The following is a 26588-nucleotide window of genomic DNA, read 5'->3' on the forward strand; positions in this document are numbered from 1 at the left end:
AGCCTGCCCTCGCCCTGCATACAAATCTGGGGGTTGCATGCCCCCCATGCCTCCTCTGGAAATGTGTGCAGCAGCAGCAGTGAACTGACCTGCCCCCCCCAGATGAGCTACCCGTAGCTCTATCCCACACCCCACTCCAGCTTTGCTGGGCAGAGCCTACCCTTGCCTCTGTCCCAGCCCCACTCCCTCCCTTACCGTGCAGGACTCAATCTGCCCCCCATGCCCCTTCCCCCTAACAGACTTACTGGGTGGATGCTGCTCTCGCAGTTGCGGGGCTGCATATTGGCAACTGGATCAGTATCGGCCAATATGGCTGATTAATAATCGACCATCAGTATCAGCCAAATTATCAGCGCACCCCAAAAACTGATTGCTGGAATCAATTTTTTATTATTCTATTTTTGAGCTGAATATTTTCAGGTTGAATGTCTTGGTTAATAAGTTAATTATTGTTGTCTGTATTTTGTAGCTTATTTGTATTCTTAACTAATATACTGCACTTTGAACTACTGCTTTATAAATCAGTTAAATCAAATCAAAAAACATATTTAAAATTGCCCTGGAACATCTATGGGACACACTGAAAGATAGTGATTTTTTAATACACAAATATATGAAGACATATTTGAATCAAACTAACAATCTTCAAATATGCTTTTTGACAGTTTTGCATTGCCAGCAATAGGAATTTTAAAATGTATTTAATTCTTGAGGCTTATTGAACTGCTGGGACTAGTCTGAATAGGTTTTTCACAGGCAGCTATAAACATTGGAAGTGCAGGTGCTCCAAGCTTTTACCAACATAGCCCCTTATTAAAAATAAATAAAAAATTGAAGTGATAGAACCAAATTTGGATACCAGAAATATACATGCAAATCATTCAAAACAGAATTTACAACTTCAAAGCTACTGATCAAAACCCTGATCACAACAAAGCTTTTCTTTTCAAATCAAACTAGACTTTTTAACAGCCTCTGTAAGTCTGCTTTCAGGTTCTCTTGCTATTGTGAAATCGGTGAGAATTTTTAGAAACCACAAGGCCTAATCCTGAAAATGCTTAGTCACTTGAGTAGCCAATCACAATAACAACTACTCGCATGAATAAGAATTACGTGCACCAGAGAGAGTTTGCTGAACTGAAACTACAGCTGGTGAAAATGATCAAGTTTTAAAGCAGACATCAAGTGTTTAGCTGAAGCCATAATATTTGGACCTTCCAACCTCACTGTGTGCAGTTAACATGAAGAACCTATTCATTAAAATATTAAAGTTTTACAGTAAAAATGATCAAAAGTCAAGAAATACAAAAGCTATGCCTTCAGAAATAACATTAACTGTACTGCATCTGCAAATGTTTTGTGGCATATATTCTGCAACAGGCAGAAATCTATTCATTGGAAAGAAAAGGAAAGCAACAGAGAGCAATATATGGATATGGCACAAATTAGTTTGGTAGCAGAATCTTAAGTTTTGCATTGCCTCCTTTGTTGTGTTTTTAACCATGCAACCTTCACACTTCAGATTGTAAAGACGTGTACATTCCTTGGCCTGCAGTCATTCATCTTGTGAAACAGATCTCCATTTAATTTTGTAGGCCTCTCAAAATACCAAGTCCAGTATAACTAGTGGAGCCGCTATGCTGTGTTGTACACTGGTAGATTTAAGAATATTTTTGAATGCTCAACAAGCAGTTTTCAAATAGTCCTCTCTCAGTTAAAGCATTTTTTTCCAACCAAAACCAAAGCAGATTTTTAAGATGAATATGGTCATAACTAGGTTCATGTATTCAAATGAATGGCTGTGTTTTAAAAAGGAGTGGATATTATTTCAGGGTGTCTCCCACAAGTTTCACCCAATGGGTTAAGTATTTTCACAGATGTCCGAAACATTCACAAAGTATTTTGCTAAAACTCAGAAAAAGCACTTTTTGCTAGGGATAATGGAAACTCAGCCTCAAAGGTACAATTTTGAAAAATCATACGTATTGGGAAACCAAAAAAACTATAAAAACCATTTTGAAACTGTGACCATTATACTGAATGAGCTGTAATTACTTGTTTTTCTGAGAATACACAATTAAGTTCCCCAAAATAGCTAAGAATGTAAAGAGGTAAAAAATAATCATGATTTGGCTTGTTTCTTTAATTCTTCTATCCTGATGTGCAGAAATCTCCAACCTACTTCATTGAAGTCAATATCAACTAAGTCTCTTCTTCTCACCTGGAACCTGATAAACCATGTGAGATTTGAATCAACTATACTGTATCTCTCTGGGCTTGATTCTTCATGGCCTTGCATCTTCTGCAGGCATTTCTATCTACAAAGGCGGAGTCTAAAATGCCACCAAATCAAAGAGGTGGTGTTTAGGACCTTCCTTGAGCAGGTGTCAGTAACAGCACAAAGTACAAAAGAAAATTTGCCTGTTCCCTGTAATTCATTGTTAAATTCCCTGCTACCAGATCTGTGCTTCCTTTGCTGAACAGATCTTACCTTGATCTCTCAAACTACAAAATGTACTCTCTGTGGTAAATACATCAGACTGTGTGTCCCTTCTTTTAACCTCTTATTCTGAATCTGGCAATCTAAAAATCAAGGATTATCTGCTAATTCTTAATCTGTTTTCTATTCCTTTTCTACTGGTAGCAGGAAAACTGCAAGGCTGTACATTGCATGGTTCCCCAATCCATTACCCTATAAGCCAGCGGTTCCTGAACTGTGGGTCGCAACATCAGCAGATGGGGTCATGGTAGTGGGGGGCTGTGGGTTGGGAGTGAGGGGCTATGCTGAGAAAGTGGGATCATGCTGAGGAAATGGGGCCATAAATGGGGTCATGCTGAGGAAACGTTTGGGGAGCACTGCAATAAGCATTAGCTATGTATCCAACACCAAAAATAATCCCAGTAAGATAACCCTGGACTACTGTATTTCCTAGTGGTGTAAGAGGATAAATTCTAAGAACTAAGGCCTAGCTTAGGCGGGGAAAGGTCTGCTGATGTAGCTCTACAGGTAGAGTGATTTTTGTCAGCATCCCTTATTCCACTTGTCCTCAAAAAACAAATTGTACTGGTGAAAGCATTATTTCCAGGTATAATTTTGTCTATGCCAGGGTCTCAGTTGGTATAAAAATCACACCTCTAACCCACATTTCTATACTGGGAAAAGTTTGTATACTCTTGGCTTAAATGTTATGCACGGTAAATTAACAAATATAACTGAACTGCTAATTTGTAATTCTGAACATGTACAGTAGTGTCTCCCTACTCAAATGTCTCTAAGTTGATACATGCTATATGCAGACACTGACTCCCAGAAGGCAATGTTAATTTAGCCTTGTATAATTTTTGTGACAATGCACAGACCCAAACACAAAATCTACTCATTTTTTATGCTGGTAATAAAGGAAAAAACCCACATAAAATAATTCTATGTCATCTGCCTATCATCAGGTGTACTTGACTCAGATGAGTGGAACTGCAGAATTCCACAAGGCTAGTTACAGAATTGTTACAGATTATATTTTTCATGTAACCCCACTATGATAGGTATTCCGTATATTTGGGGTATCTATTTGCAAAATGACTCCAAGGGAACATAGTTCTACATCTATAGAAGAAATCAGGCCTTAATTTTGCAGAAGAGCAAATACAGTTAGGATTATATACCATTTTTAGCTACAAAATTGGTTTCTAGAGCCGCCGCCTTCTTTTTTTTTCAGTCATAAGTTCCATGCCTTTATTTATAAAGGGATGTGTAACAGGAGGAATTTATTTCATTAATAAAACCTGGACTGGATGAGTATATATTCTCACTGCATAAATCAAGACCCTTTACTGGCAAGAGTAATCTTTTTTAATACACACAATAATGTCAAATAGCAAAGCTAAGGTGACTTGGTGATGCACTATTATTTCACTGGTCTTTCATGTCTAGAAACCTGAGTACAAATCCTGATCAAGTTGCAAGTAAAAAAAGGAGCTTGGTGGTTTTGCCTAAGCTTCCTTCAGCCCCATCACAAAATGATTGGGTTTGACTTGGCAGTCCATGCTTAAGTGAGCCTTAAGATTGGAAAAGAAGGGGTGACAGATCAGGATTTAGGTACATTAGTAGTGTTACTGAGGTAAGCTTGGATAATGCTTACAAGTATGACTGATTCAAATCTATATAATTAGCCTCTGATGAGTCCTAAACCCACCCCCACAGCAAGTGATGTTATTTAAAATTGTCCTCTCTCCAAGTAATTGAAAGTAATTGTATTTTGACTTAGTATTTTACAAATGCAGGGGATGTCCTGGTGTAATCGCCACACATCATCTTATCCATTAAGCATCTTACAATGAATAGATTGCATTTCATACTTAGGTATGCTGCAGAAGAGGGAGACAGATTTCTGTAACACCGGATAAAAACAAGCCAGGTCACTCTAGGAAGCTACAGTGCAGGACTAGTTAAGAGTATGGCAATGAAGAAAAAAACCCCATGCCAACTCCCCAATGTAAAACTGTGTAAGTCCAGTTACATAACTGTAGTACACACAAAAAACAGACTAGTCAAAATATGCATGTTCAACTAAGAAATACTGGTATAGAACTACCTGGGACCAATTATAATAGAGCATTGTAGCTAAGTCTAGTTACCATAACACAGAAAATAACTGGACAGGACTGGGTACTGATTTTCAGCATCTTTGATCTTAACTATTTTAGTTGTTCTGGCTTTGTACAGCAGCACAAGTGATAAAGCAGGTCAGACTTCTCTGTATCATAACAAGCCACACCAGCTTCAGGCCATTTCACAGACACACAGTTCAGTTATTCCAATGGATAAGAGTACTGTTAACCATTTTCTTTCTCTGAAACATTTTTAAGGCATGTTCAGATTTCCAACTCTGTTAATCATAGTCAACCAGAGAAACAGTTGAAGGAAGCACATATCCAGCACTACTCCTAAAAATATGGAGGAAATTCTCTGTCTTGTAGAAATGAATATCTGGCATCAGAAATTAAGCATTCCAAATGCTATGTACCAGTGCACCTTACATTTAGGATCTGACGGGGCATACCACTGTACTTGCAATCATCATGAAATTGAGAATAGTAGCATTCATGGCTCTAAGGGGGGGAAAAAACCCTTTATAATACAGCCCCAACTGTGACCCTTCAGGCCAGTTAAGGAGTGGCACTAGTGGGCTCAGATGGGAGCATCATCCAGTCCTTGCACAGAATGGCAGAAGGCAGGAATTTGTGGTTTGTAGATGGGCTGTGTAAAGCAAGAGAAAAATGGGGGAATCCTCATGTCTCTAGTAGATGCAGAGGATCCCTAGAGACAGAGGTAGTGGAAAGGAGGGTGGCAGGTTCACTATGTATTAATTTCAAGAAAAAGTGATCTCACCGCAAGTAGCCGAGGCACAAACAGGCGATGCCCCATCCCCAGAAGTTCCAGCACTCGACATGCATACTCATTCACCAGCTTGCTCCTCTCGTCATGCATGTCCTGTGACTTTTTGACAGGTGGTGTGAGCTTGGCAGCTGGGGTTGTGCAAGGTACCCCTTCTTCCATGAGCAGTAAGCAGTAAGTATCCAGAGTGAGAAGCACAGGCTTTTAACCAATTTCAAGAACTGCAATATTATGGGAGCCAGCCTCACTTCTCCCAAATAGGATCGCACTCCTGTCTATAGCAGGGAATCACAGAGAACGTCTCAGACAGAGAAGAGCATCTTTGCTAGGAATCAAGGAAGAGTATGATCCAATGTTCTGACTTAGCCTGAGTCCAAAGCAGATTTAAAAAACAAACCAAAGAAAACGTGGAATAAATATATCTGGAAAGCAAGAAAATGGCAGAGAATGAGTGCAGGAAAGCTCTGATGAGAGAAAAGCAAAGGACAGCTAGCAGGGCCCACAGTATCTGTGGATGCGTGTGTGAGCAGACAGCAGCAGCAATAAGAGCAATAAAGCCAGGGCAGTTATGAAGCTGCAAAGAGAAAAGGATGAGCTCATTGCAATCCCTGATTCGTGACAAGCGTGGCTGCTGCCGCTGCTGCCTCTCGCTGTGAATCAGTAATGAAGGGGTAGGAAAAGAGGGGGAGGGGAGAGAAGGAGGTGGGTGAATGAGCATGCAGAGTGTGTCTCGGGGGAGAATGCTGTAATAAGAAGCCAATAGTGAACTGCTGGACAGATGAGCTCCCCTCCCATTTTACCTTAAATCAATGTAACTCTGACAGTTTTTGCTGTTGAATCCTGAGCTCACAGATATATGAATTACATCTTCTTAACATTTGATGCTTAGGGGAAATCAGACAGACTGTCAACCAATATATTGACTTTTATTCATATCTGATTTCAAATAACAGAAACAGATTCAATACTGTCCATATATGAGTGGGTAAGGCAAGGCACTCTGTTCCCTCCTGGATTCTTGCATGGAACCAGTAGATTTACAAGGACATAATGAGAGACTACTGATAAAGAGAGACTAGCACTCAGCTTCTTAGCTACTGAAGTGACATGGCTTGCATGTCTACTGTTTGTGCAGAGCTAATTATAATTTCAAGTGCTGTGTTTGCAGAGGGAATTTCTGAACATGGGGATGATCTGCAGTGATGGAATGGAATTTCAGCAACGTAAAAAATTATTATGCTAGAAAATAATTTCAATGTGTGTGCGGGGGGGAGGAAGGGAGAAGGAGTGTTAAAATGTCAATCCCTTAAATTGTTGCATCTCTCATAAGCATGGCACAGGCCAGGTGCCTCTGCCATCTGGCTGGAGATATTGTACCAGGTTCTGCTTCATTTCATTGGGACTGTGTTTGAGAAAACATGCCTTTTATGATCCTCTGCTTCCAAACTGCTTAATTAGAAAATGGACTGTATACAGAGAAACAATTGGGTGAAAAACTGAAAGTGTTTCTGCTTATGCAAACAGACAATGGAATTCCACACATTTGTAATTTATAGAAGGGTGGTCTTTTTATTTTTTTGTAAGTAGATATGATTCTTGGATACACTAATTATACATTTCCACAAATACAGATTATCCTAGGAAAAGCATTTGTCCCCAGGCATATATCCATCACATTCAGAGGGGCTATTACTTAAAATCATATTTGAAAGTGAAAATCCACAGCACAAATTGAAATAGTAATCAGAACACACTAAGACATGTAATCAAAATGAGAAAATGATTTGACTTAACATGACATGACAAGGGATGGATGGTGGAAACTGTGAAAAATGCTAAAATGAAGTGAACGTAGTTCAAGATAAAGCATCATCTATACCAGACACTTTTCAACACATTTTTGAGGACTGACAAAGAACTTCAGAGGAAAAGTTTACTGTGGCAGATGAAGTGTGGGAAGATGGCTGGGACATGAGTGGCAGAAATCATGGGCTGATTATGATAAAGAAACCTTGAAAATGTATGCCGTGGCTGTGCAGTAGGTAAAGTTTGTTCTTTATATCAGTCACTGCAACCACAGATTTGTTTGTGGTAGGAAATAGTAGGGCGATGCAAAGCTTCGGTCTCCAATTCAATTCAGCTGAGATTCAGCCCGATTCAGTGGCCAAATTTCTGAATCTGAATAGAACCAGAGTACCTTTAATCTCTCCAAATTGAATTGGAACCCTCTGAATTGATTTGGAGAGATTCTGAAAGATTCGGACATAGACACAGCTTTAAATATTTTTTCTACGTACCTCTGGGTAGCAGGTGGCTTGTGAATGCTGTGATGCTGGGGTGGATAGAGCGTGCCACAGGAGTGCAGGGGACCTCCTAGCGCATTCAGCAGCAGACCCAGAAGTGGACCAGAAGCACTTCCAGTCCAATTCTGGGTCTGCCGGAGAGCACGCTGGGGGGGCCCCCCCACATCCCCTGGCTTGGCGACTGGTGCCTCCTGGGTCTGGGGCCACCCGGGGTCCCCCTGCAGCCAATCGCTGAGCCTGGGGGGCATGGGCAGCCCCCCTGCATGCTCCCTGGTGGACCTGGAAGTGGACCAGAAGTACTTCTGGTCCACTTCCGGGTTCGCCGCCAAGCACATGGAGGGCCAGGCCCCCCCACGATCCTGTGGGATGTTCCATCTGCCTCAGCATTGCAGTGTTCACAAGCCACACTGATACCTTGAGGCATTTAGAAAAAACTTTTAAAACTGTGTCTATGTCTAAATCGCTGATTCTCTGAACCAGAATCAAATCTCGGATTCGGATTTGGCCGAATCGAATCAGGGACAGTGATCCAAATCAACTAATCAAATCACTGTCCCTACTTTGGGCAGAATCCGAATCAAACAGGGCCCACTGTGCACACTCCTAGCAAATTGTCTGCTTAATCCAAGCAGTCTCCTGGTAGCTGACCTGATTATCTCCTCTTATGAGATACTCCAAGGCCATTCTGCAATTTTGTAGAGAAAAGCATTCATATATATACTAAACTTTCTACAAAACAAAAATTTTAAAGGAGTGGGGACTAGGTTGTCTCTGAGTTATCTAAAGTTAGGAGTGCTCATTTAAGTCCCAGAGGCACATGGACAATTTCATTCCATAATCTGTGCTTGGGTGGTAAAGTCTGGTGGGGAACTAGTAAATCAAGCCTGAGGTTGTTAGAAACTGTCCTAGCTCTCTTAAAATACATTGTTTATAACTTTTGTTCAAGAAACCATCATTCATATCTACAGGCATGATGATAATCTTCCATTTTGAGTTAGGATTATATAGAAAGTAGTGGTAAGAACTCTGAATAAAACTTCCTAATCTCTTTATTGCTTGTCAATTTGGCCTCAGACCAGTTACAACAATGAAATGGCAAAGAAGTTACTGAGGCAGGTCTCCCGATCAGGTGGTCCATATTAGTAGATGTGGTAGCTGACTTCATTACTGCTGACTATCAGGTGGTATTGACTTGCTTGAAGCCTGACCAGGAATATAAAGGGCTGGCTTGCAATAGGATTGCAATAGGAATATAAAGGGCTGGCTTGCGATAGTTCATGGCTTGTGGTTCCACATTAACCCTTCTCTTATACAATGTGTAGATAAGGCCATTGTGGTGTTTAGTGAGGAGGGATGGATTATCCAAGACTGTAAAAAAATATGTGGATGGGGTCTACTCAGAAAAACAATCCCATATGGGTTCTTTAAGCATTTATTTACCTTATGTTGGAAAGTTTACAGATATTGTTAATATAAAGCTCCAGTTCCAGTCTAAGAATTAAAACTTTTATTCTAAGAAGAACATCAAAAAAGAAATGATGTGACTGTTAAGGTTCCTATTGTGCCTATTAAGAAAAAAACCCAGGAAGTTTATTAAACTATCTAGAAACCAGAAGAGGAATAGAGTCACTGGCAAGGGAGTCAAGGCAAGGGGGACTCAGATAGGGAACCTGGTTATTGGAGCTTTGTTTATTCTGGAAAAGGTTTGTAGTTATTATGTATAAAAAGCGGATATATTTCCAAAGTGAACATGCACTCTGTTCTTTAATCTGGGAGGCAAAGACATAATGAGATCCAATGGCTGGAAACTGAGGCTAGACAAATTCAGTCTAGAAGGGGTAAATAAAGAGTGGAGCAGTTTCACAACAGATGTGGTGTATTTTCATCCTTTAAAATCTTTTGTTCAAAAATGGATGTCTTCCTAAAACGAAGCGTTATACCTCAAGCATTAAGTTATAGGCTCCATGCACGAATCACTGATTGAAATCTATGGGTGGTTTTACTCAGGAACTCAAATTAGAGGGTCATAATGATACCTTTGGGCCTGATGACTTATGAGTCAAATAGTACATTGTCTGTTTTTCATTTTACAAAACCTTTTAGGGACTTTTTTTTTTTAAATTCATTTCACTCAGGCTAGGAACAGACACTCAAAAAGCCTAAGCCTGGATTGATTCAATCTTTGCAGGTTAGTCTAATCCAGGGGTGGGTGAAATATGGCCTGTCAGGCCATCCTATCCGGCCCGCAGGGACCCCAACAAATTTAGAAAATTAATATTTATCTGTCCTTGGTTCCAGTCAAAGATGACAGGAGCCAGGGGCAGCAGTACCCAGGGGAAGACCCAGCAGGCTCCTACAACAGCAGGGCCCAACACCCAGCCTGGGACCATGGGGTTGTTCATGGCTGTGCCAGCGCAGGAAATTCAGGTAAGAAGGGAGGCAGGGGAGGACCGCGGGGATCCGCGGTCCTTGGGGTTGGGCCAGCTCCTGCTGAGCTCCACGGTCCGGCCATGCAGCGGGGAGCTGGCAGGTGGGAAAGCCATCCCGCCTCTGGTCTAATATGCCTAGGTTCACCTGGTTTGCAACTGAACAGACATTCCCTCTGGACTGAAGAAATTCAGGCACATGCTTGCAGTGACTCAGGCTAGCTAGAAGCTGGGGGGAGGGGGGAGCACTAGAGCAGCCCTCCCTTCCCTCTCACAGGGCTGAGCTGGGGTGGAGGGGTCATGGCCAGGCCCAGCAGGAGCTCTGATTAGGGAGGGGTTTAAACCCCCACCCTGGCCTGCACAGTCCCAGGCTTTTCCCCACTCACTGCTCAAGGATTATGTTGCCAGGCCCCAGCGCCCTGGCTAGCACTCTGAGGCATCTTACAAGCTGGCATGCTCAATCAACCAGCATGCTGGCTTGTAAGATAAAGCGAAACTGGAAGTGGTCACCATGGCATTTCTGGTCTCTCTGAGCCCCTACGGCCAGGGGCAAAGCAACCTGAGCTGCTGAGCCCCCACAGCCCGGGGGCATAACAGGCTGTGCGGGGCCCATCTCCCTGTCCCACCATGCCACGGGAGGGGCACAGGGATGCCCCGGACGCAGCAGGAGAAGCATCAGCCTGCTCCACTCAATTAACCGGCATATTTTGTTAGCCTGGGGGGTGCCAGATAACTGAGCTTTTACTGTACATTCAACCAGGTTTATCTTAAACCAGTTTTAGCTATTTTGAAACTGGTTTATGTACACTGAACTTATGTTCTGTGACAGGTTTAAACCAGTTTCTGATCACTTAAACCAGTTTGTGTGTAATGGCTTGTGGGGGAAACAAACTTGTGGGTTTACATTTTTTCAGTAAGTCAGTGATGCCCCAGTCCTCCTTTCCACTTTGTTCAAACCATACAGTGCAATCAAATGTTAGTGTGTATGGCAGTAATCGGGGCATGAATAAGAGTGAGCTGGTTGAGGCTTAATCTGGACTGAGAAAACATTGGTAGAGAGAAACAGCGGGAGGACACGGTAAAGACTGTATCAACTCTTCACAAAGAGAGTGTGTCTGCTGTTTTTCATTCAGATTTGTAATCTGAGGTTTCTGTTATGCTCCTGGTTGCTGCTACGTAATTGTACACCTGTTTTCATTTGTGTCTGGTCGGTAAATTGCAATCCTCTCTTTCTCTCTCTCTCCTTCTCTGATGCAGACTTCACTACTGCCATCCTTGCCTTTGTCACGACTAGAATATTACAATGCACTTTTCAAAGGACCTCACCTTAAATCTACTTAGATTTAAACCGGTGCCATATGCAAGACTGCAAGTTAAGCAGTCTTGGAGTAAGCACACAGCATTAGTGTTTCAAAATCTGTGTTGACTGCCTATTAGTTTCTGAGTGGAGTTTAATGTATTGGTTCTGACCTAGAAACACTAAATGGCCTAGGGCTATCTTATCCAAACAACTGCCTCTCTGCCCATGTGACACTGCCACAGTTGAGATGAGCAGAGAGAGAGGAGGCAGAGATCCCTTGTTCTTTAAAAGAACAGCTGCTGGCAAGATAGACTTTGTGAGGACTCCTCAACTTCAGAGTTCACTCCCCAGCTTGGTTCAAAATAGCTTGTAATTATTTGACCTTTGGGGTATGATACAAAACCTTCTTTTTGATGCACTTTGATAAACAACAAATAAAGACAAAGAATAGGTAGCTCCATTCTGGGAAGCAAATGTATAAATCAGTGTTTCCTAAACTTTTGATACCTGAGGCACAATTTTTTTCTGGCCACACACTTCACTAACCAGTTCATAGGCCAGATCTGGTCTGTGGGCCTGACCCCACAACATACAGCTGGCATGGCCAGGGCCCAGTTCTGCCATGTAAGGCCAGGGCTGCCAGAGCCTCATCCAGCCCGTTTTTCACAGCACACTTCCACTGCTCTTGTGGGACACTCTTTGGGAATCACTGGTATAAATCAACATACAGATAGAGGGGAAGGTGTTTATGGGAAGTGGTGGTGGGTTCAGGGGATTTCAAACAAGGTGGTGGATATTTAGCAGGGAGATAAGTGTTGTGTGATAACTGAAATAGGAAATTTTAGTTCTCTGGAAAAAAAAGTTGCTGGCTTCTACTGCTGTTTGTCTCTTTCTGTCAAGAGTGCTCAGAGCCTGGTGATACGTATCTTATGCTTTTTCAGACTGGACTAACATTCAAACTGGTAAAAAGGCTGAATACAATATAGGCATGGAAATCAACTAAACAAAATATTACCATTATAGTTGGCACTTCATAATTGTTTTTACGTGATGGTTTCCCTACTACAGGAGCTATCCAAAGAAAGCTAACGTAACAGGGTTCCACGCAGGGGTGGTGGTGGGCAATCCCCCTGGAGCCCCCCTCAGCTTTTGTCACTTTTACTTTCTTTAGGCAATCTCCCCTTCTACTCTCCTGCCAACCTTAGTGTAATTCTGCTTTTAAAAAGAGGGAGGATACCCCAGGGCTCCCCCCAAGTGAGATCTCATACTCATGAACACAGGTGTCACTGCTCATTGCTAATTATGTGGCTTCCTCATTTCCCCTTTTAGCTATGCCCAAGCCTCCCAGATGCCACCAATCATTATCAAGCATTAAGCCCCATCGTCCAACCCAGTCCATCTCTCATCCATGGGCCTTCAACCCCAGTGTCAACTCCAGTTAATGTAGGCCTCTAAACCCAGAACAGTCTCTGTCACTGTTGGGGCCTCTGGTCCCTATGATTTAACCGTCCCAGCCCCTGCTGGGCTCAGGGCTCTGTACCTCAAATGATCTCAACCTCTCTTGGGCTCAGGCCTGCATTCTCTCCCCACCTGGGCTCAGGTCTCATCATCTCCAACAGATTCTGCCCCTCCCAGGCTATGGTCCCCCTGGCCCTGCTTGTTTTCGCCCCTCTTGGGCTATGGGTCCCTGGCCATGGCTCTTGCCCCTCACTGACCCTGGCTGCCCATCACTGACCCTCTTACCTCCCCGACAATGGTTCTCACCCCTCCTAGGCTACAGGCCCATTGGCCTTGCTTGTTCTTGTTCCTCCTGGGCTATGGGTTCCTGACCCTGCCTGCTCTCATCACTCTGTGGCTGTGGCCATGCTCCTCATCTTTGGTCTCCATCCCTTGGGCCTCAGCCCTACTCCTGAACTAGTTGAGATCTCCACCCCTCACCAGCTATGGCTCCCTGACCTTGCCTGCTCTCACCCCTTCAGCTCTGGCTCTGCTTCTTGGCCTTGGCCCCTATCCCTTAGGCCCTGGCCCCACTCCCAAGTAAACTGAGACCTCCACCTCCCCTACAGTCTCCATCCCTAAACCACCAGTATCGTGTACCCTAGCTCAGGTGTTAGTCAGGAGCCTTCCTGCTGCCCTTCTGCTCAGCAGCTCTTCTCTCCATGGCTCCCAGGTCAGACTGCCAGCCCAGCTCAAGCCCTGAGCTTATAGCCTGCAAACCTAGCCCCTTTTGGGTCATGTGGCTTCCTTGCTTGCTCTCCTGCCTCATGTGCAGCCTGTTTCTCCTGCAGCCTGCCTTCCCTTGAAGTAGCAGGAGCACCAAGCTCCCTGCTACAGCTTATCATTAGCATTTCAAATGGCAAAAGTACACTAAAAGGCTAATGAGAAACCAATATTGAAAAACTGAATGCTCTCCAACATGAAAATTCTTTCCTCTGAAAAGATAACGCGCAGGCTGCAACCCAGAATAAATCTGAGAGTGCCTAAGAACTATATCATTCGCACACTGGGAGACAGAAGGAAGAATAAGCCAGCCTTCTCTTTCTCATCCTCCTAGTCCCTTTATACACTTTACTGTACAGTTCTGATGACAGTTGAATGTTACAGTATTTGAAATTAGTGAGGTCTGAATCATTTTATAATTCAATGAGGCATGACTCAGTAGGACTTTTACATTTACTTTACCACCACTTATATTTTCCCACAAATAATTTCCACCATTCCACCATTTTACTAGAACATCTGGATCTGAAAATCCAGGACACTGAAATCAAATGCTTCAGGGCTAGGTAATCTCCAATATGTACAAGCTGTGAACAAATAACAGAATAAGAGAGAGGGAGAGTAGAAGGACAGGTGATATTTTTTATGAAGATACTCTCACGCAAAAGCCAGGGATCTGGGCTACTGGAAGACTGCATTCTGATGAGTTTTGAGTTACTTTTTTTGTTTTTCTCCCATCATTTTACAGAAAAAAACCTATTTGAATGTCTGCACAAGACACAAGCACACTGTCCTTATATCTCTAGCTCATTAGACAAACTGTCCATGGCAAATATGTTTTAATTTATAAAAAAAACAGCACTGTTACTAGGCATTGAACTAGGAATCAAATAAACTAATGAAGAAGTCAGTGCGAGACAGATTTAAGCATGCATATAAAATTGGATGTATAAAAACAGAAAACCTGCTTGAATTTGAAAAATGGCAGGTTCAGGACACACTGGGCACCTATACACATGCAGTGAGGCTGCTCCTTACAGTGCGTCAAAGCAGACTTGATTAATCTGCTCAACAGGTAATTACTGCACTCCAGTAAACTCAGGAGTCATGTGTATCAGCATCCCCATACTGAAAAATGGCAGTGGGGAGCTTTAACTAAAGCTTGTTTGACGAGCTTTAGTTAAAGTGCCCGCACCACCATTTTTCAGCGTGGGGACGCTGATACACGTGATGCTCCAGGCACTTTAATAAGAGCGGCTCTCAGAGCTCTCTAATTAAAGTGCTCCCCCCACCCCCCAAGCACATGTATAAATGCCCACTGATCTTCAGATTTCTGCACCTAGCAATGCAGTTTGTAATAAACACATTGAGAAGAGCTGAACTATGAGTCAAGCAAGCCCAGTAATGTGGAACTCCCTGATTTGATAGAATTTGGAATTGGAAAAGAGAATCCCAGCTTTTTTGTTTTTTGAAACTAAATGTTAAGCCCCTCCCTTGAGAAGGCAACCTGGAAAACACAGAGCACTGATCAAATAACTAGCTGGGATCCACTTCTGCAGCAGAAGCTTTGAGAATGAACCGAAGTCTTTTCTAAATGGGGAAACTGTTGCAAAAGAAGCTAAGTATGAGCACAACAGCTACTTCACACTAGCTTTCTATGTAAGCACACTCATTTTGCACTAAAGAGTACCTTTGTGGCTCAGCTTAACCACTTCCAATGTGGACAAAAAAGACCTATTCTGGGTCATTCATAATGTACACAAGCCCTAACACACCTCTCTACCTGGACACCTTACACACAGATGATGTATAAATCAATCACTTCATGATATGTGTAGTACCATGGTATTAGTCAGGGGCAGGTCCAGGATTTGGCTAAGGGGGTGTAGGAGCAGCCACCTGTGCTGCAGGGGTGGCTACACCCTCAACTCACAGTCTCCTCCTTTGTAACCCACCAATGTGAACAGACCTCACCACAGAAGCCTTTGGGGAATTTTTGAAGTCTCCAAAGCAGGTAAGAATCCCACTTCACTTCCATTCTCAAAGGCATGTCCTCTCCCCTCTCTTTCCTCTGTCCCCCTGCCTTTCCCTGCTGCTTTCCCTGCTGTTCTAGGGATGGGGCAAGTTTCAACACCTCTCCTGACCGCTCTAGCCAGGCTGCTTGGCGGCTGGGCTCAGCAAGAGGCAGCACTGGTGATGAGCTAAGGGATGGGCTCCCCACCCTGCCCAGTCCCCCAGGAACAGGCATGAGAAGTGGGAGCTCACCCCCTTTCCCCATTGCTGCTGCCACTGTCACTGTTCCCAGTTGAGACAAGCCCCTGCACAGTCCCGCTGGAGTGCACGTGAGCAGCTTTGAAGTTTCCCCTGCCCTGGGATACTAGGGAAAAGAGCAGCCAAAAGCAGGAGCAGGGGGAGGCAAAGGGACTCCCCTTAAAGCATAGAGGGGAAGGGGGGATTCTTCCCAGATTGGGGAATTTAAAAAGTCCACAGAGGCTCCCCCAGCATGGTCCAATCCAAAATGGGGGGATGCAGTCACACCACTGCACACCCCCTGGATCCACCCCTGGTAATAAACAGGAGGAATCAATTACGTTTTTCATATTTGTGGGGAATAACCAACTTCTAATTGTTTTACAGGGTACCTAAATAGTATACCTGGCTCTATCCTTCAGCAGTTACTATAATTTGCTGAGAATTAAGCTGTGTCTCTTGGCTGCATCTAGAGATGCGACCAGCAACCTAAAAATGATGGCATCTCTGAAAAATAATCAGATTCCTCATGTGCATGTTTTTCCTCAGGAAACTGTAGTGGCTTACAGTTCCTGTCAAGCAAGTTTCTGAGCCTCTGTAGCTCATCAGGAAGAATATCCAACATGGCACCAATGCTGCCAAAAAACAATAAAGGGAAATGACTGTCAAATCCCACCAGCAGTGCTCAGAGAGTGCCTCATGTAAAATAAAGGTCAGGCAAGAAAAAGTGATCCCAGTCTCCAAGAGCAGCCTGACTTACAGAGGAAGTGGTCTTTGCCAGCCTAAAACCCCGGCATAAGAAAATACCTTGGCCAGTCACAAAGGACTAAATTGCCCCTATTATCCATACTCAATCCTAAGGGTTGGTAAGAAGTCTATATAAAGAACTACAGCAAGACTTACGTAAGGCCTATAACTCTTGCACCTATGGGCAAGTTCAGTGCTGGCAGTTCATATACGTTTTTTGGGAGTCTCATCATATTTTCTCCTTAAAGCTTCAGTACAAGAGTTATGTTTTATATGAGAATATCAGCTTTCATTATAAATATATTTTAGCCCTTGTACTTGTGAAAAAAATTGAAAATATGGCCTAAGTCTACTCTAAAGGCTCAAAAAAACCCTGAAGTCAAATAAAAAGAACACAATATCTGTATACAGATATGTGATCTCATAATTGTTTGAGGCCTGACTCATGATTTTTGAATACTTGGCATTGGCAACACAGCAAATTCTTCACATAAATGTACAAACATACAACTATCTTTAAATAAATCATAGGAGAAATTCAGCTAGAAAATTCATCTGTCCTCTCCTAACTCTTTTTTCCACATTACTAAAGCAGCTTAGCTGGTTACTCTTTGTCGACCCCTGTCCTTTTTGTAGTCTCCTTTGACAAACTTAAGGCTATCATATTCAAAACAGGGATAATGCAGCCCCCTGAATATGACAGAGATAGACTTTGTTGCATAGTAAGTATCTCTGACCACTAATGCTCCTAACCCAGACAACTCAACTGAGAAACCCCTGCATGGGAAATGTGGCAAGGGAAGGTAAGAGTCAAGATCTTAGCAGATGCCACTAAAGTGATTCTGGCTTATGCTAAGCCACAGGGCAACCTGAGGAAACTGCTATAAATTAAATGATGAATTGGGTTACATCAAGGGCTGCCTCATCATAGTAGTGATCCAGAAGCTTAGAAGTACAAAAATAATGGAATGGCACATCCACCTTTGGGCTTGTCCATGTTCCATTAAGCCTGATGTTTTGTGCTATGCTCTCAGTCACAGAACAAAATTTTACCTTGGGTTTTTAAACCGCTGAGCTGAGAAAGAAGGTAGCTCAACTGACAGGAGACACACAAGATATAGAACAGAGTGAGGGAAATGTCCTCCCAAAAAAACTGACATGCCAACAAAATAAAATGACACCTATCTCAATACCAATAGCAAGATTCCCAGTAGGAGTGAAATTTACCCCCATGCAGAAGACAGGCCTCACACTGATGCAGCACTTGCAGTCCACCTTAATGACCATTAAGTTGAACATTTATCTTGTGCTGACCCTTGGTAGAGGTACATAGTTCATTCTACAAGAACACACTGCCACAAAAGATTGGTCTGATCATGCAGGAGCGGAGGGAGAAGGGAAAAAGTGACAAAAATACAATCCTTGGATGTAAGTTGCAAGGTATATCCATTAGCAATAAGACAGTATTTAATCACAGCATAGTGAGACCTCATCTAGGATACTGTGTACCATTATGGTCACTCACATTCAAGGAAGAACTCAAATTCAGTTGGAACAGATGCAGAAAGCTCTTAAGATGATCAGGAGACTGGAGCACCTATCCTACAATACAGGACCTAAAGACAGCTGACTTGTTTACTCTAGCAAAACAAAGGCTAAGAAAAGATGTGACTGCTGTATATAAATATATAAAAGGAGTACATACCAAGAAAGTAAAAGAACTGTTTAAGCTGAAGAATAATACTGGTACCAAAACAGATGAATATAAACTGACCATGAGTAAATTTAGACTAGAAATTAGAAGACATTTTCTAGAACATCCTCCTAACTGAAGTAGTGGAGACAAATAACCAACAAGCTAGTTGTAAGATGGAGCTTGATCAGTTTATGGAAGAGATATTTCTTTAGGTGCCTGCCTGCAGTAGTAGGATACTGGACTTAATGGCTGGAAACAGACGTCCTCTTTACAGCATGATCAGCTGGGTTGAAGTATGTCAGGTCACAGCTCACCTGCTTCAAGGATGTCTAACAGATGTCATCAAGGCTGTTGTTCCCCAGAGTTGGTCCCCTGCCCTTCCCAGAGCTTCAAGGGCCCAATCCTGGGTGGCCCTGGGTGCCCCACCCCAACTTGGGGGGGGTGCACCTGCAAGCAGGGAAACCCCCACTTGCAGATGTGCCCCCATGCTGGGTTGTGGGGGTTCCCCCAACATGGGATTCAAGAGCTCTCCCAGGAGTTTCCCCCTCTGCTTGCAGGTGGTGCCCTCACCCTGGAGCAGCAAGAAGAAAAGGGAGCTGGTTACCAGCACATCTACCACGCTTCTGCCCCATGGTCAGGGCCCATGTGTAAGCAGAGAGGGAAACTCCTAGGGGAGCTCTCTCTTCTGCACTTGCAGACCTGCGCCTGGGGAATCATTTTCCTAGTGTGTGTCTGCATGTGCAGAGGGCTTCTCCCCTCCAGTTGCAAACCACAGTGGGGGAATCATTCCCCCAGTGTGACTCTGTAAGCGCAGAGGGCGAAGCTCCCCTAGGGAGTGGCGGTTTCCCCACTTGTAGGCACATGCCCCCCCAGGATTGGGCCCCTGAGGCCAGGGGAGTTTCTGGTAGCCACTGGCAGCCCACAGTCTCCCACCACAAGCAAACAGACATCAGCGGCAAAAAGGTGGCACAAATTATTACTACCTTTGCTGGTGCCACAAAATTTACTACGACATCATTTCATTTAGTTTTTGTGTCATCATAAAAAAATGTTATGGTGGCACAAAGTTGACACCTGTTGCAGTCAATGACTCAGAAGGCCCCTTCCAGTCCTATGTTCCTAAGCAGAGGGAAGTATAAAGATATTAAACAATCTACCCATTCTATCCTAGTTTTTATTTATTTTCTGAAAATGGGGAGCCTCTGTATCCAGTCTTTTTCACCAATTTACTACGGTTCTCATTAGCTTTCTGCTTGCTCCAGACTACTAACCTCTGTTAAGATTCCTTACCCTCATAAGGAATTTGAACTTACTAGTAATATCTTTTGCAGACCAAAGCAAGAGTCCTGATTTCATATCAGCCAACATTTTCCTAGCACTTGCCTAGATAAATGTTTTTGTTCAAGACTACGATGAACTTTGGAAAAGGCACCTGATTGGTCAACAGCTTAACAGTAACTTATCCCAATAAAGAAATCAAGTATGCTTATGCTATTTGAATAACAATAAATAATTTTTCCCTATAGTTTGAATTATACCTATTTCCCTTGCCTTCCAATTTTTTAAATTTCAATTTTTTTTACATCTGTACTTTATTACGTGCTTCATTTTGCTATCCTTATGAATAATCTGAAAAGTATGCATTTAATAGAGGTGTACCAATATAATTGGTCTGATATCAGATCGACACCAGTATAAAGAAAATTGTCTGTATTGGAAATCGGCCCAATGTGGCTGATAATTTGGCCAATAAATGCCCATGCATGGGTGCAGCCGCAGCGCAGCACATAAGTAGCGAGGAGCAGAGCCCAGCAGCCTGGAGAGCTGCATGCAGTTGGTAGGTCTATTGTGGTGGAAGGGGAGAGGGAAGGGAAGGGGTGTGGGGGGGAAGATTAATGCCCCCCACGGTGAGGGAGGTAGGGAGTGGGACAGAGGCAGATGCTATCCAGCCGGGAGGGGACATGGCAGGGTGTGGGATGGAGCCACAGCTCATCTGAGGGGTGGTTTCTGCCACTGCGCACATCCTGAGAGGGCATGGGGTGGGAGGGGCATGTGCCCCCAAACCTGTGTGGGGCAGGGCGGGGCAAGCAGCCTACAGCTGCAGGCTGGAGCTGGGACTGCACTGGGCTCTTCCTGGTGTGGGCTGGGCTCGAGGTAGCAGCACTGGGAGTGGGTGCCCCAAATTTTGCCATAGCCCCCTCCCAGCACTGCCACATGCCCCAAGCCCACCCCCACCAAGAAGAGCCTGGAGCAGCCCCAGCTCCAAGCCCGTGGCTGCAGCCCACCCATTCTGCGCAGATCTGGGGGCACGTGCCCTTCCCTCCCATGCTCTCCTGTGGTGTAAGCAGCACTGGGAGTCGCCCCCCCTCCCCACACCCCTCACAAGAGCCGCGGCTCTGGCTCTGGCCCGCGCCCCACCCCAGCTGGGCAGTCTGCCCCTGCCCCACTCCCTCTCTCACCATGGGGGGCGTTGATCTGCCCCCATGTCCCTTCCTTGCCCCCTCCCCTTCCACCACAACAGACTTACCAGCAGCATGCAGCTGTATTGGAAATTGGGTCAGTATTGACCAATATGTTTCCTTAAAAATCGGCTGTTGGCCCCAAAAATCTCTGTCCATGCATCCCTAGTATTTAATTCTCCAACAAATTGTGTAACAGATAATTAGAGAGCAATGCATAGAGTGAAACCTCAAGTTCTGCAATAAATGCCGACTCTCCTGAGTCTTCCTATATTATTTTCATGTTCACATCATGAATAAGCAAAGATCTACTCCTATGTCAGTTCCACTTTTCCTAACAAACACAGTTACCTTAATGTTTAGTTTGCAATCTGCAACAAAGAAACTGGCTTTACAGACAACAAAACATTTGAATGTGTGCTGAATATTGGAATCAGAATTTATTTTCCTTTTCACCACTCTGAATCAACAACCTTAATAAGTATCCTTTTAATGAAAATGTCAAAAGAGTCAGCAGTTTCTTGAAGGTACTCCATCCTTATATCTACCTTTTAAAAGTGATCACTCATTTTACACTGCTATGTACTATTGTCTCCTGTTTGTAAAATGAGAGATGAGAAGAAAAACTATTTGGGTCAAGTATTAGTTTACTAAATGATGTTTCAGTTATTGTTTCTATATGAAATAACTAAACAATTAGTTAGGAATTGTGTAATACTGCCACCAACTGGATAAAAGTATAACTAACAGTCATATGGATGCTTCTATTCTATATCAATATCTAAAAGAGAGTACCTGTTGGAGTAATAAAAAGATGAACACAAATGAAACAATACTTCGACACTGGGAGAATCTTCTTCTTCAATAAATGCTATTCCAGATTGAATTAGATAAATGCTTCATTAAGTATGATTGTCTCAAAAAATGAGGTAACCAATCACCAGTTCACTGCTGTGAGAGTGGCTAAAAAGCAAGGAAGTGGAGACAGAAGAGGATTTTTCTCTGACTCCAGGGGCTTTCATTTTATTCTCTGATGCCTGTTAGTATAGCATACCGATTGCTGAGCAGAAAGGTATCACTGCCATTTTAAAATCCTCTCACAGTTTAGTTTGAATCAAGGGAGCTCACAGAGCACCAAAAGTCTATTAGGCTAAATTGGAATTGAGGATCAAGTTATAATTTTGATGGTACTAAGAGACGGAAAGTGATTAATATTGTTCAAATAGTCAAGGAGAAATGACATTTAGTAGGTAAAGGTTCTGAAATAGATTACCAATCAATAATTCCTAAAATTACAAATAAGATGAACAATCATGTGGGAGGAAACATCTTAAAGTTCCACATTCAAGTGTCTACTATTAATAATCTAAAGTTAAAGTCCAGAGTAATTAAGGCCAGAGGCAATATTTACCTAGAACAAGGACCTGGAAGTTATTGAAACTAAACACAGCTTCCAGTTCTAGCTCTAAAAGGAGGAAGATCTTCAGCAGCTGAGTTTTTACTAAGTTATTGTTCTGCTGCACTCATGTGCAGTTACTATTATTTATAAGATGAAACCAAACAATCATTTTGTTCCTACACTAGTAACATGGGGACAAACACATTTAAGTGACAATTATTTATTCCAGACTTTAAACAGAGCATAAAATTCCTCTCCTCTCTGATAGGAGACCAGTTCCCACTTACGGCAAAGCAAACTCTAATTAAGAATACAAATACGCATGTTGCCACTGCCATGGAAATGGAATCTTTTGAAACACACGAAACGGTACATTCTTATTAACTAATAAGAGCTTTTGAATTTACAGCCATATTGGGCTTGACTACATTCTCTTCATGGTTATTTTCTGCTTTCCAGTAAAGAAATATTTTGTCAAGGTAACTTTATTATTGTCTATTGGCTGTAACTTCCATAACATGAATATGAGTGCAACATATTATATCATCATAATAACAGCTGCTATAAGCAGAGTAAACAACAGATGAATTCCAAGCTTATAAACTACTTAAAATAAAGTCATTCCAAAATCTATTTTTAAGTTACCCATCTTATCTTCTAGAGCAGTCACAAGCAGACACATGTATGTGCTTTCACCCAAGCATACACATCAGCCTGGTCATTTGTCCAGCATACTGGGCTGCATTGGTAGGAGTGTTGCCAGCAAATCAAGGGAAGTGATTATTCCCCTTTATTCAAAGGTGAGGCTGCATCTAGAGTACTGTGTTCAGTTTTGGACCCCCCACTACAGAAAGGATGTGGACAAATTGGAGAAAGACCAACGGAGGGCAACGGAGGGCAATGGTTAGGGGGCTGGGGCACATGACTTATGATGAGAGGCTGAGGGAACTGGGTTTATTTAGTCTAGAGATGAGATGACCAAGAGGAGATTTAATAGCAGCCTTCAACTACCTGAAGGGTGCTTCCAAAGTGGATGGAGCTAGACTGTTCTCAGTGGTGGCAGATGACAGAACAAGGAGCAACAGTCTCAAGTTGCAGCAAGGGAAGTTTAAGCTAGATATTGAGAAAAACTCTCTCACTAGGTTCACAGGTTCAGTGCTAGATGCATGAGGTCTGACAACCATAGCTACTCAGCTGAGTTTTCAGCAGGGGTATCAAATTCATCAGGCCCTGTAGATCAGACAAGTAGCATAGAGCTGATCCACAGAAGGGATGGGTAGTGGGAGGCTGGTCTGCAGGCTGGATCCTTCTGGATCCCCACACACTGGATGCTGCATGCAAGGCTGATGCAGTACAGATGACACACACAGCATGTACAGATGGGCCCTGCACGCCTTGTACAGTACACCACACACTGCATCAGGCCCCATACACAGCTTGCAGCGCTTGCCAGATCCATCCCCATGTGCTGTGTAATGCACACATGCCAGCCCTAGCTCCATGCACTGGGTGAAAGCACATGGGGCTGGTCCAGTGTGCACATGTGTGTGGTCCCAAGTCCAAGATCCACAGGCAACACTGCGGACCAGATATCAGGGTTCTATGGACTGGATTCAGCCTACGGACCAGATCTTTGACACCTCTGATTTAATTGCAAAAGGAATTTGATTCTCCCCTGGCATTATAAATGCGTTTGAGATGCAACAATACCTTTCCTGGATGTAAGTACAAGTGAACAATTCTATGAAATACCCCATGTATGAAGTAAAGACCTGTAAAGTGAATCAGACTTGTTTACTTCCTAGTAGATATATACGTGAAACAATAATCATTATATACATTTTTACCTCCAGGAACTCAAATGCATGATGGAATAGTTTAACAAAAATAAAACAAAACAAAGGTAAATGGTTTTAAGGGCCACACTGACCATGCCTACAAAAGCAAAAATTTAATTACCCCTTTTCTTTCCTGAAAACTTTGGGGCTTCAAGAATTATAGCCCAAAGCCTTTTGATATCATTTTAATATAACGTGTGCTCTCCCTGGACTGTGACTCATGGTGGTAAGGTCAATGGTGAGGTATCAGACAAAGAGCAGTCCAACACAACATAAAGACCTCAACTCAACAGTGGATCAGGCAGATGCAGAAGGCATATTTTTCAACAGCTGTGAAGGCAGATGAAGGCTGCAGTAGAAGAGTAACTCCAGTCATCTTGGATCTCCTTGCCACTGGACATAGATTTCTCCTCCGCCAAGATCCATGTGGTTTTCAATGCACAATGGCCTCCTCACGTAAAAAAAGTCATGACCAGTCTTCTCCCAGTAATCCATCATCTACTACAATAGCCAATCAATACATCTACAAAGTCCTGAAGCAATGGACAAGTGGTGACAGGGACAGATAAAGTGATCGCTGGGAGTCCCTAGCCACGGATTCACATGCAGACGGCAGTCGCATGATGGTCACTTCACCCTTGGAATGGGACAAGAGGGTAATTTAGCACGCGTGATTGTGACTAGTCTGTCCTTTTTAGGATCCCTTCTGCTCACCCCACATGGGGAGGGGACTAGAAAAGGTGCCTTAAACATAGGCTGTCCTACTTTATCTCAACTGACTGGATGGCCACTTCCAGGGGGATCACTCAAATTGCAGTCGAAACACAAAAATGTCCCTTGCATCCTGGAATGTACGAACCCAACTAGATGACCAGGATAGTGACAGACCTAAATGTAGAACAGCAATTGTAGAACAGCTATTGCTACCTCAGAACTCTTACAATATAACAATGATATTGCTGTGTTCAGCAAGACCGGATATGCAGACGAAGGCCATGGTAGAGAGGACGGGGTGGCTATACTTTGTTTTGGAAAAGGGAACATGCAAACCACAGGCAAATACATGGCATTGGTTCTGCCATTAAGAATCAGATTGTCAGCTGAATGACTGAATTCCTTATTGGCATTAATGAGCACTTCATGACTCTCTACCTCTAACTGACCAACAATTCGTTTGCTACCATCATCCGTGCATATGCTTCAACACTTGATGCCGAGGAAGAAAAGAAAGAACAGTTTTATGCTAACCTTGATGAAATTCTGATTATCATCCTGAAAGAGGACAGGATTATCCTCCCTGGAGACTTCAACACAAGAGTTTGCCAGGATTTTAATATATGGAGGAGCACTACTGAAAAGGAAGGAGTGGACAAGGCCAATTTCAACAGCATCCTTTGACACAGTAAATATGTAGAGCATGACCGTGTCACTATTAACACTATCTTCAGACAATGTGACAGGTACAAAACAAACAATGGCACCTCCTTGACTACATCATCATAAGAGTGCATGATCTAAAAGATGCATGTAATGAGAGAAGCTAATGACTGCTGAACTGATCATTGCTTAGTGAGATCAATCCTGTCTGTCAGGGTTGGACTGAAACATCAAAAGCAATCCAAATCACTCTGATGACAGTGCAATATCAAATCCCTTCAGACCCCTAGACACGGTGAGGACTTCCAAACACATTCCAGCAAGAACCTCTACAATTTTAGGATTGAAAACTTGTGTTGAGGAAGATTGGCAACTCTAAAAGAGACCATCCATGAGGCTTGAACAGGATCAGTTGGCTTTACCACCCAACACCATCAGGGCTGGTTTGATGAAAATAACGCTGAGATCAAGGCCCTTCTTGACTGGAAGAGAACAGCTTTCTGTCACTGGCAAAACCATCTTATGTCCAGTCAGAAGCAGAGAACCTTTCAATGGCTTAAAGCTGATGCCCAGAGGAAGATATGAGAAATCAAAACCACATGGTAGGAAGAGAAGGCAAAAGAAACTCAACAATTCGTTGACAATCATGACATGCGGAGCTTCTTCAACGCAATCAAAGCTGTGTATGGACCAAGTTTTTGTGGGGTCACCCTGCTTAGATCTGAAGAAAGCAGTACACTTCTCAAACATGAGTCCATTAAAAACTGCTGGAAGGAGCATTACCAAAAACTCCTGACCTGAGATTCGACAATGTCCGATGAAAGCATTGATTCTAGCCTGTAGCATCCAATGAGGGAAGCACTTGCCAGTCCACCAACCTCTGAAGAAGTCCACCAGGCAATAAGAAAGATGAAAAACAACAAAGCATCTGGCCCTGATGGCATATCAGCTGAGGTCTTCAAAGTTGGTGGGGAAACTGCGACCAACAAGTTCCACACACTGGGTGCATCTACATAAGATGCTAACTGCGCAGTAGTCTAATAACACTGTTCAGTAGCATGCTGGGCAAAAACTGTACTAATACACTACTGTGCAGTAGTATTAGGCTACTGCGCAGTAAGCATCAATAAAAGCCCATGTGCTGGTGCTACTGCACAATAGTGCAAGTTACTGCACAT

The 26588-nt window shown here is 43.2% G+C and overlaps 1 protein-coding gene across 4 annotated transcripts in view; it reads right to left on the reverse strand.

Annotated features, from left to right (window-relative positions):
• The window catches only part of RABGAP1L (RAB GTPase activating protein 1 like), a 559138-nt gene that overhangs the window by 138395 nt on the left and 394155 nt on the right, over positions 1-26588 (reverse strand). Inside the window, exon 1 of one of the 4 annotated variants that reach the window (XM_019501854.1) lies at positions 5390-6007. The exons of the other annotated variants lie outside the window; for them this stretch is intronic. Coding sequence (XP_019357399.1) covers positions 5390-5557 — 168 coding nt within the window. The 5' untranslated portion in view covers positions 5558-6007. Of the gene's footprint in view, positions 1-5389; positions 6008-26588 lie in introns of those variants that run through there. 4 annotated transcript variants of the gene reach the window in all.

The sequence above is a fragment of the Gavialis gangeticus genome, unplaced genomic scaffold (assembly GCF_001723915.1).
Source record: "Gavialis gangeticus isolate Ggan-Ray unplaced genomic scaffold, GavGan_comp1, whole genome shotgun sequence".
Taxonomy (NCBI): Eukaryota; Metazoa; Chordata; order Crocodylia; family Gavialidae; genus Gavialis; species Gavialis gangeticus.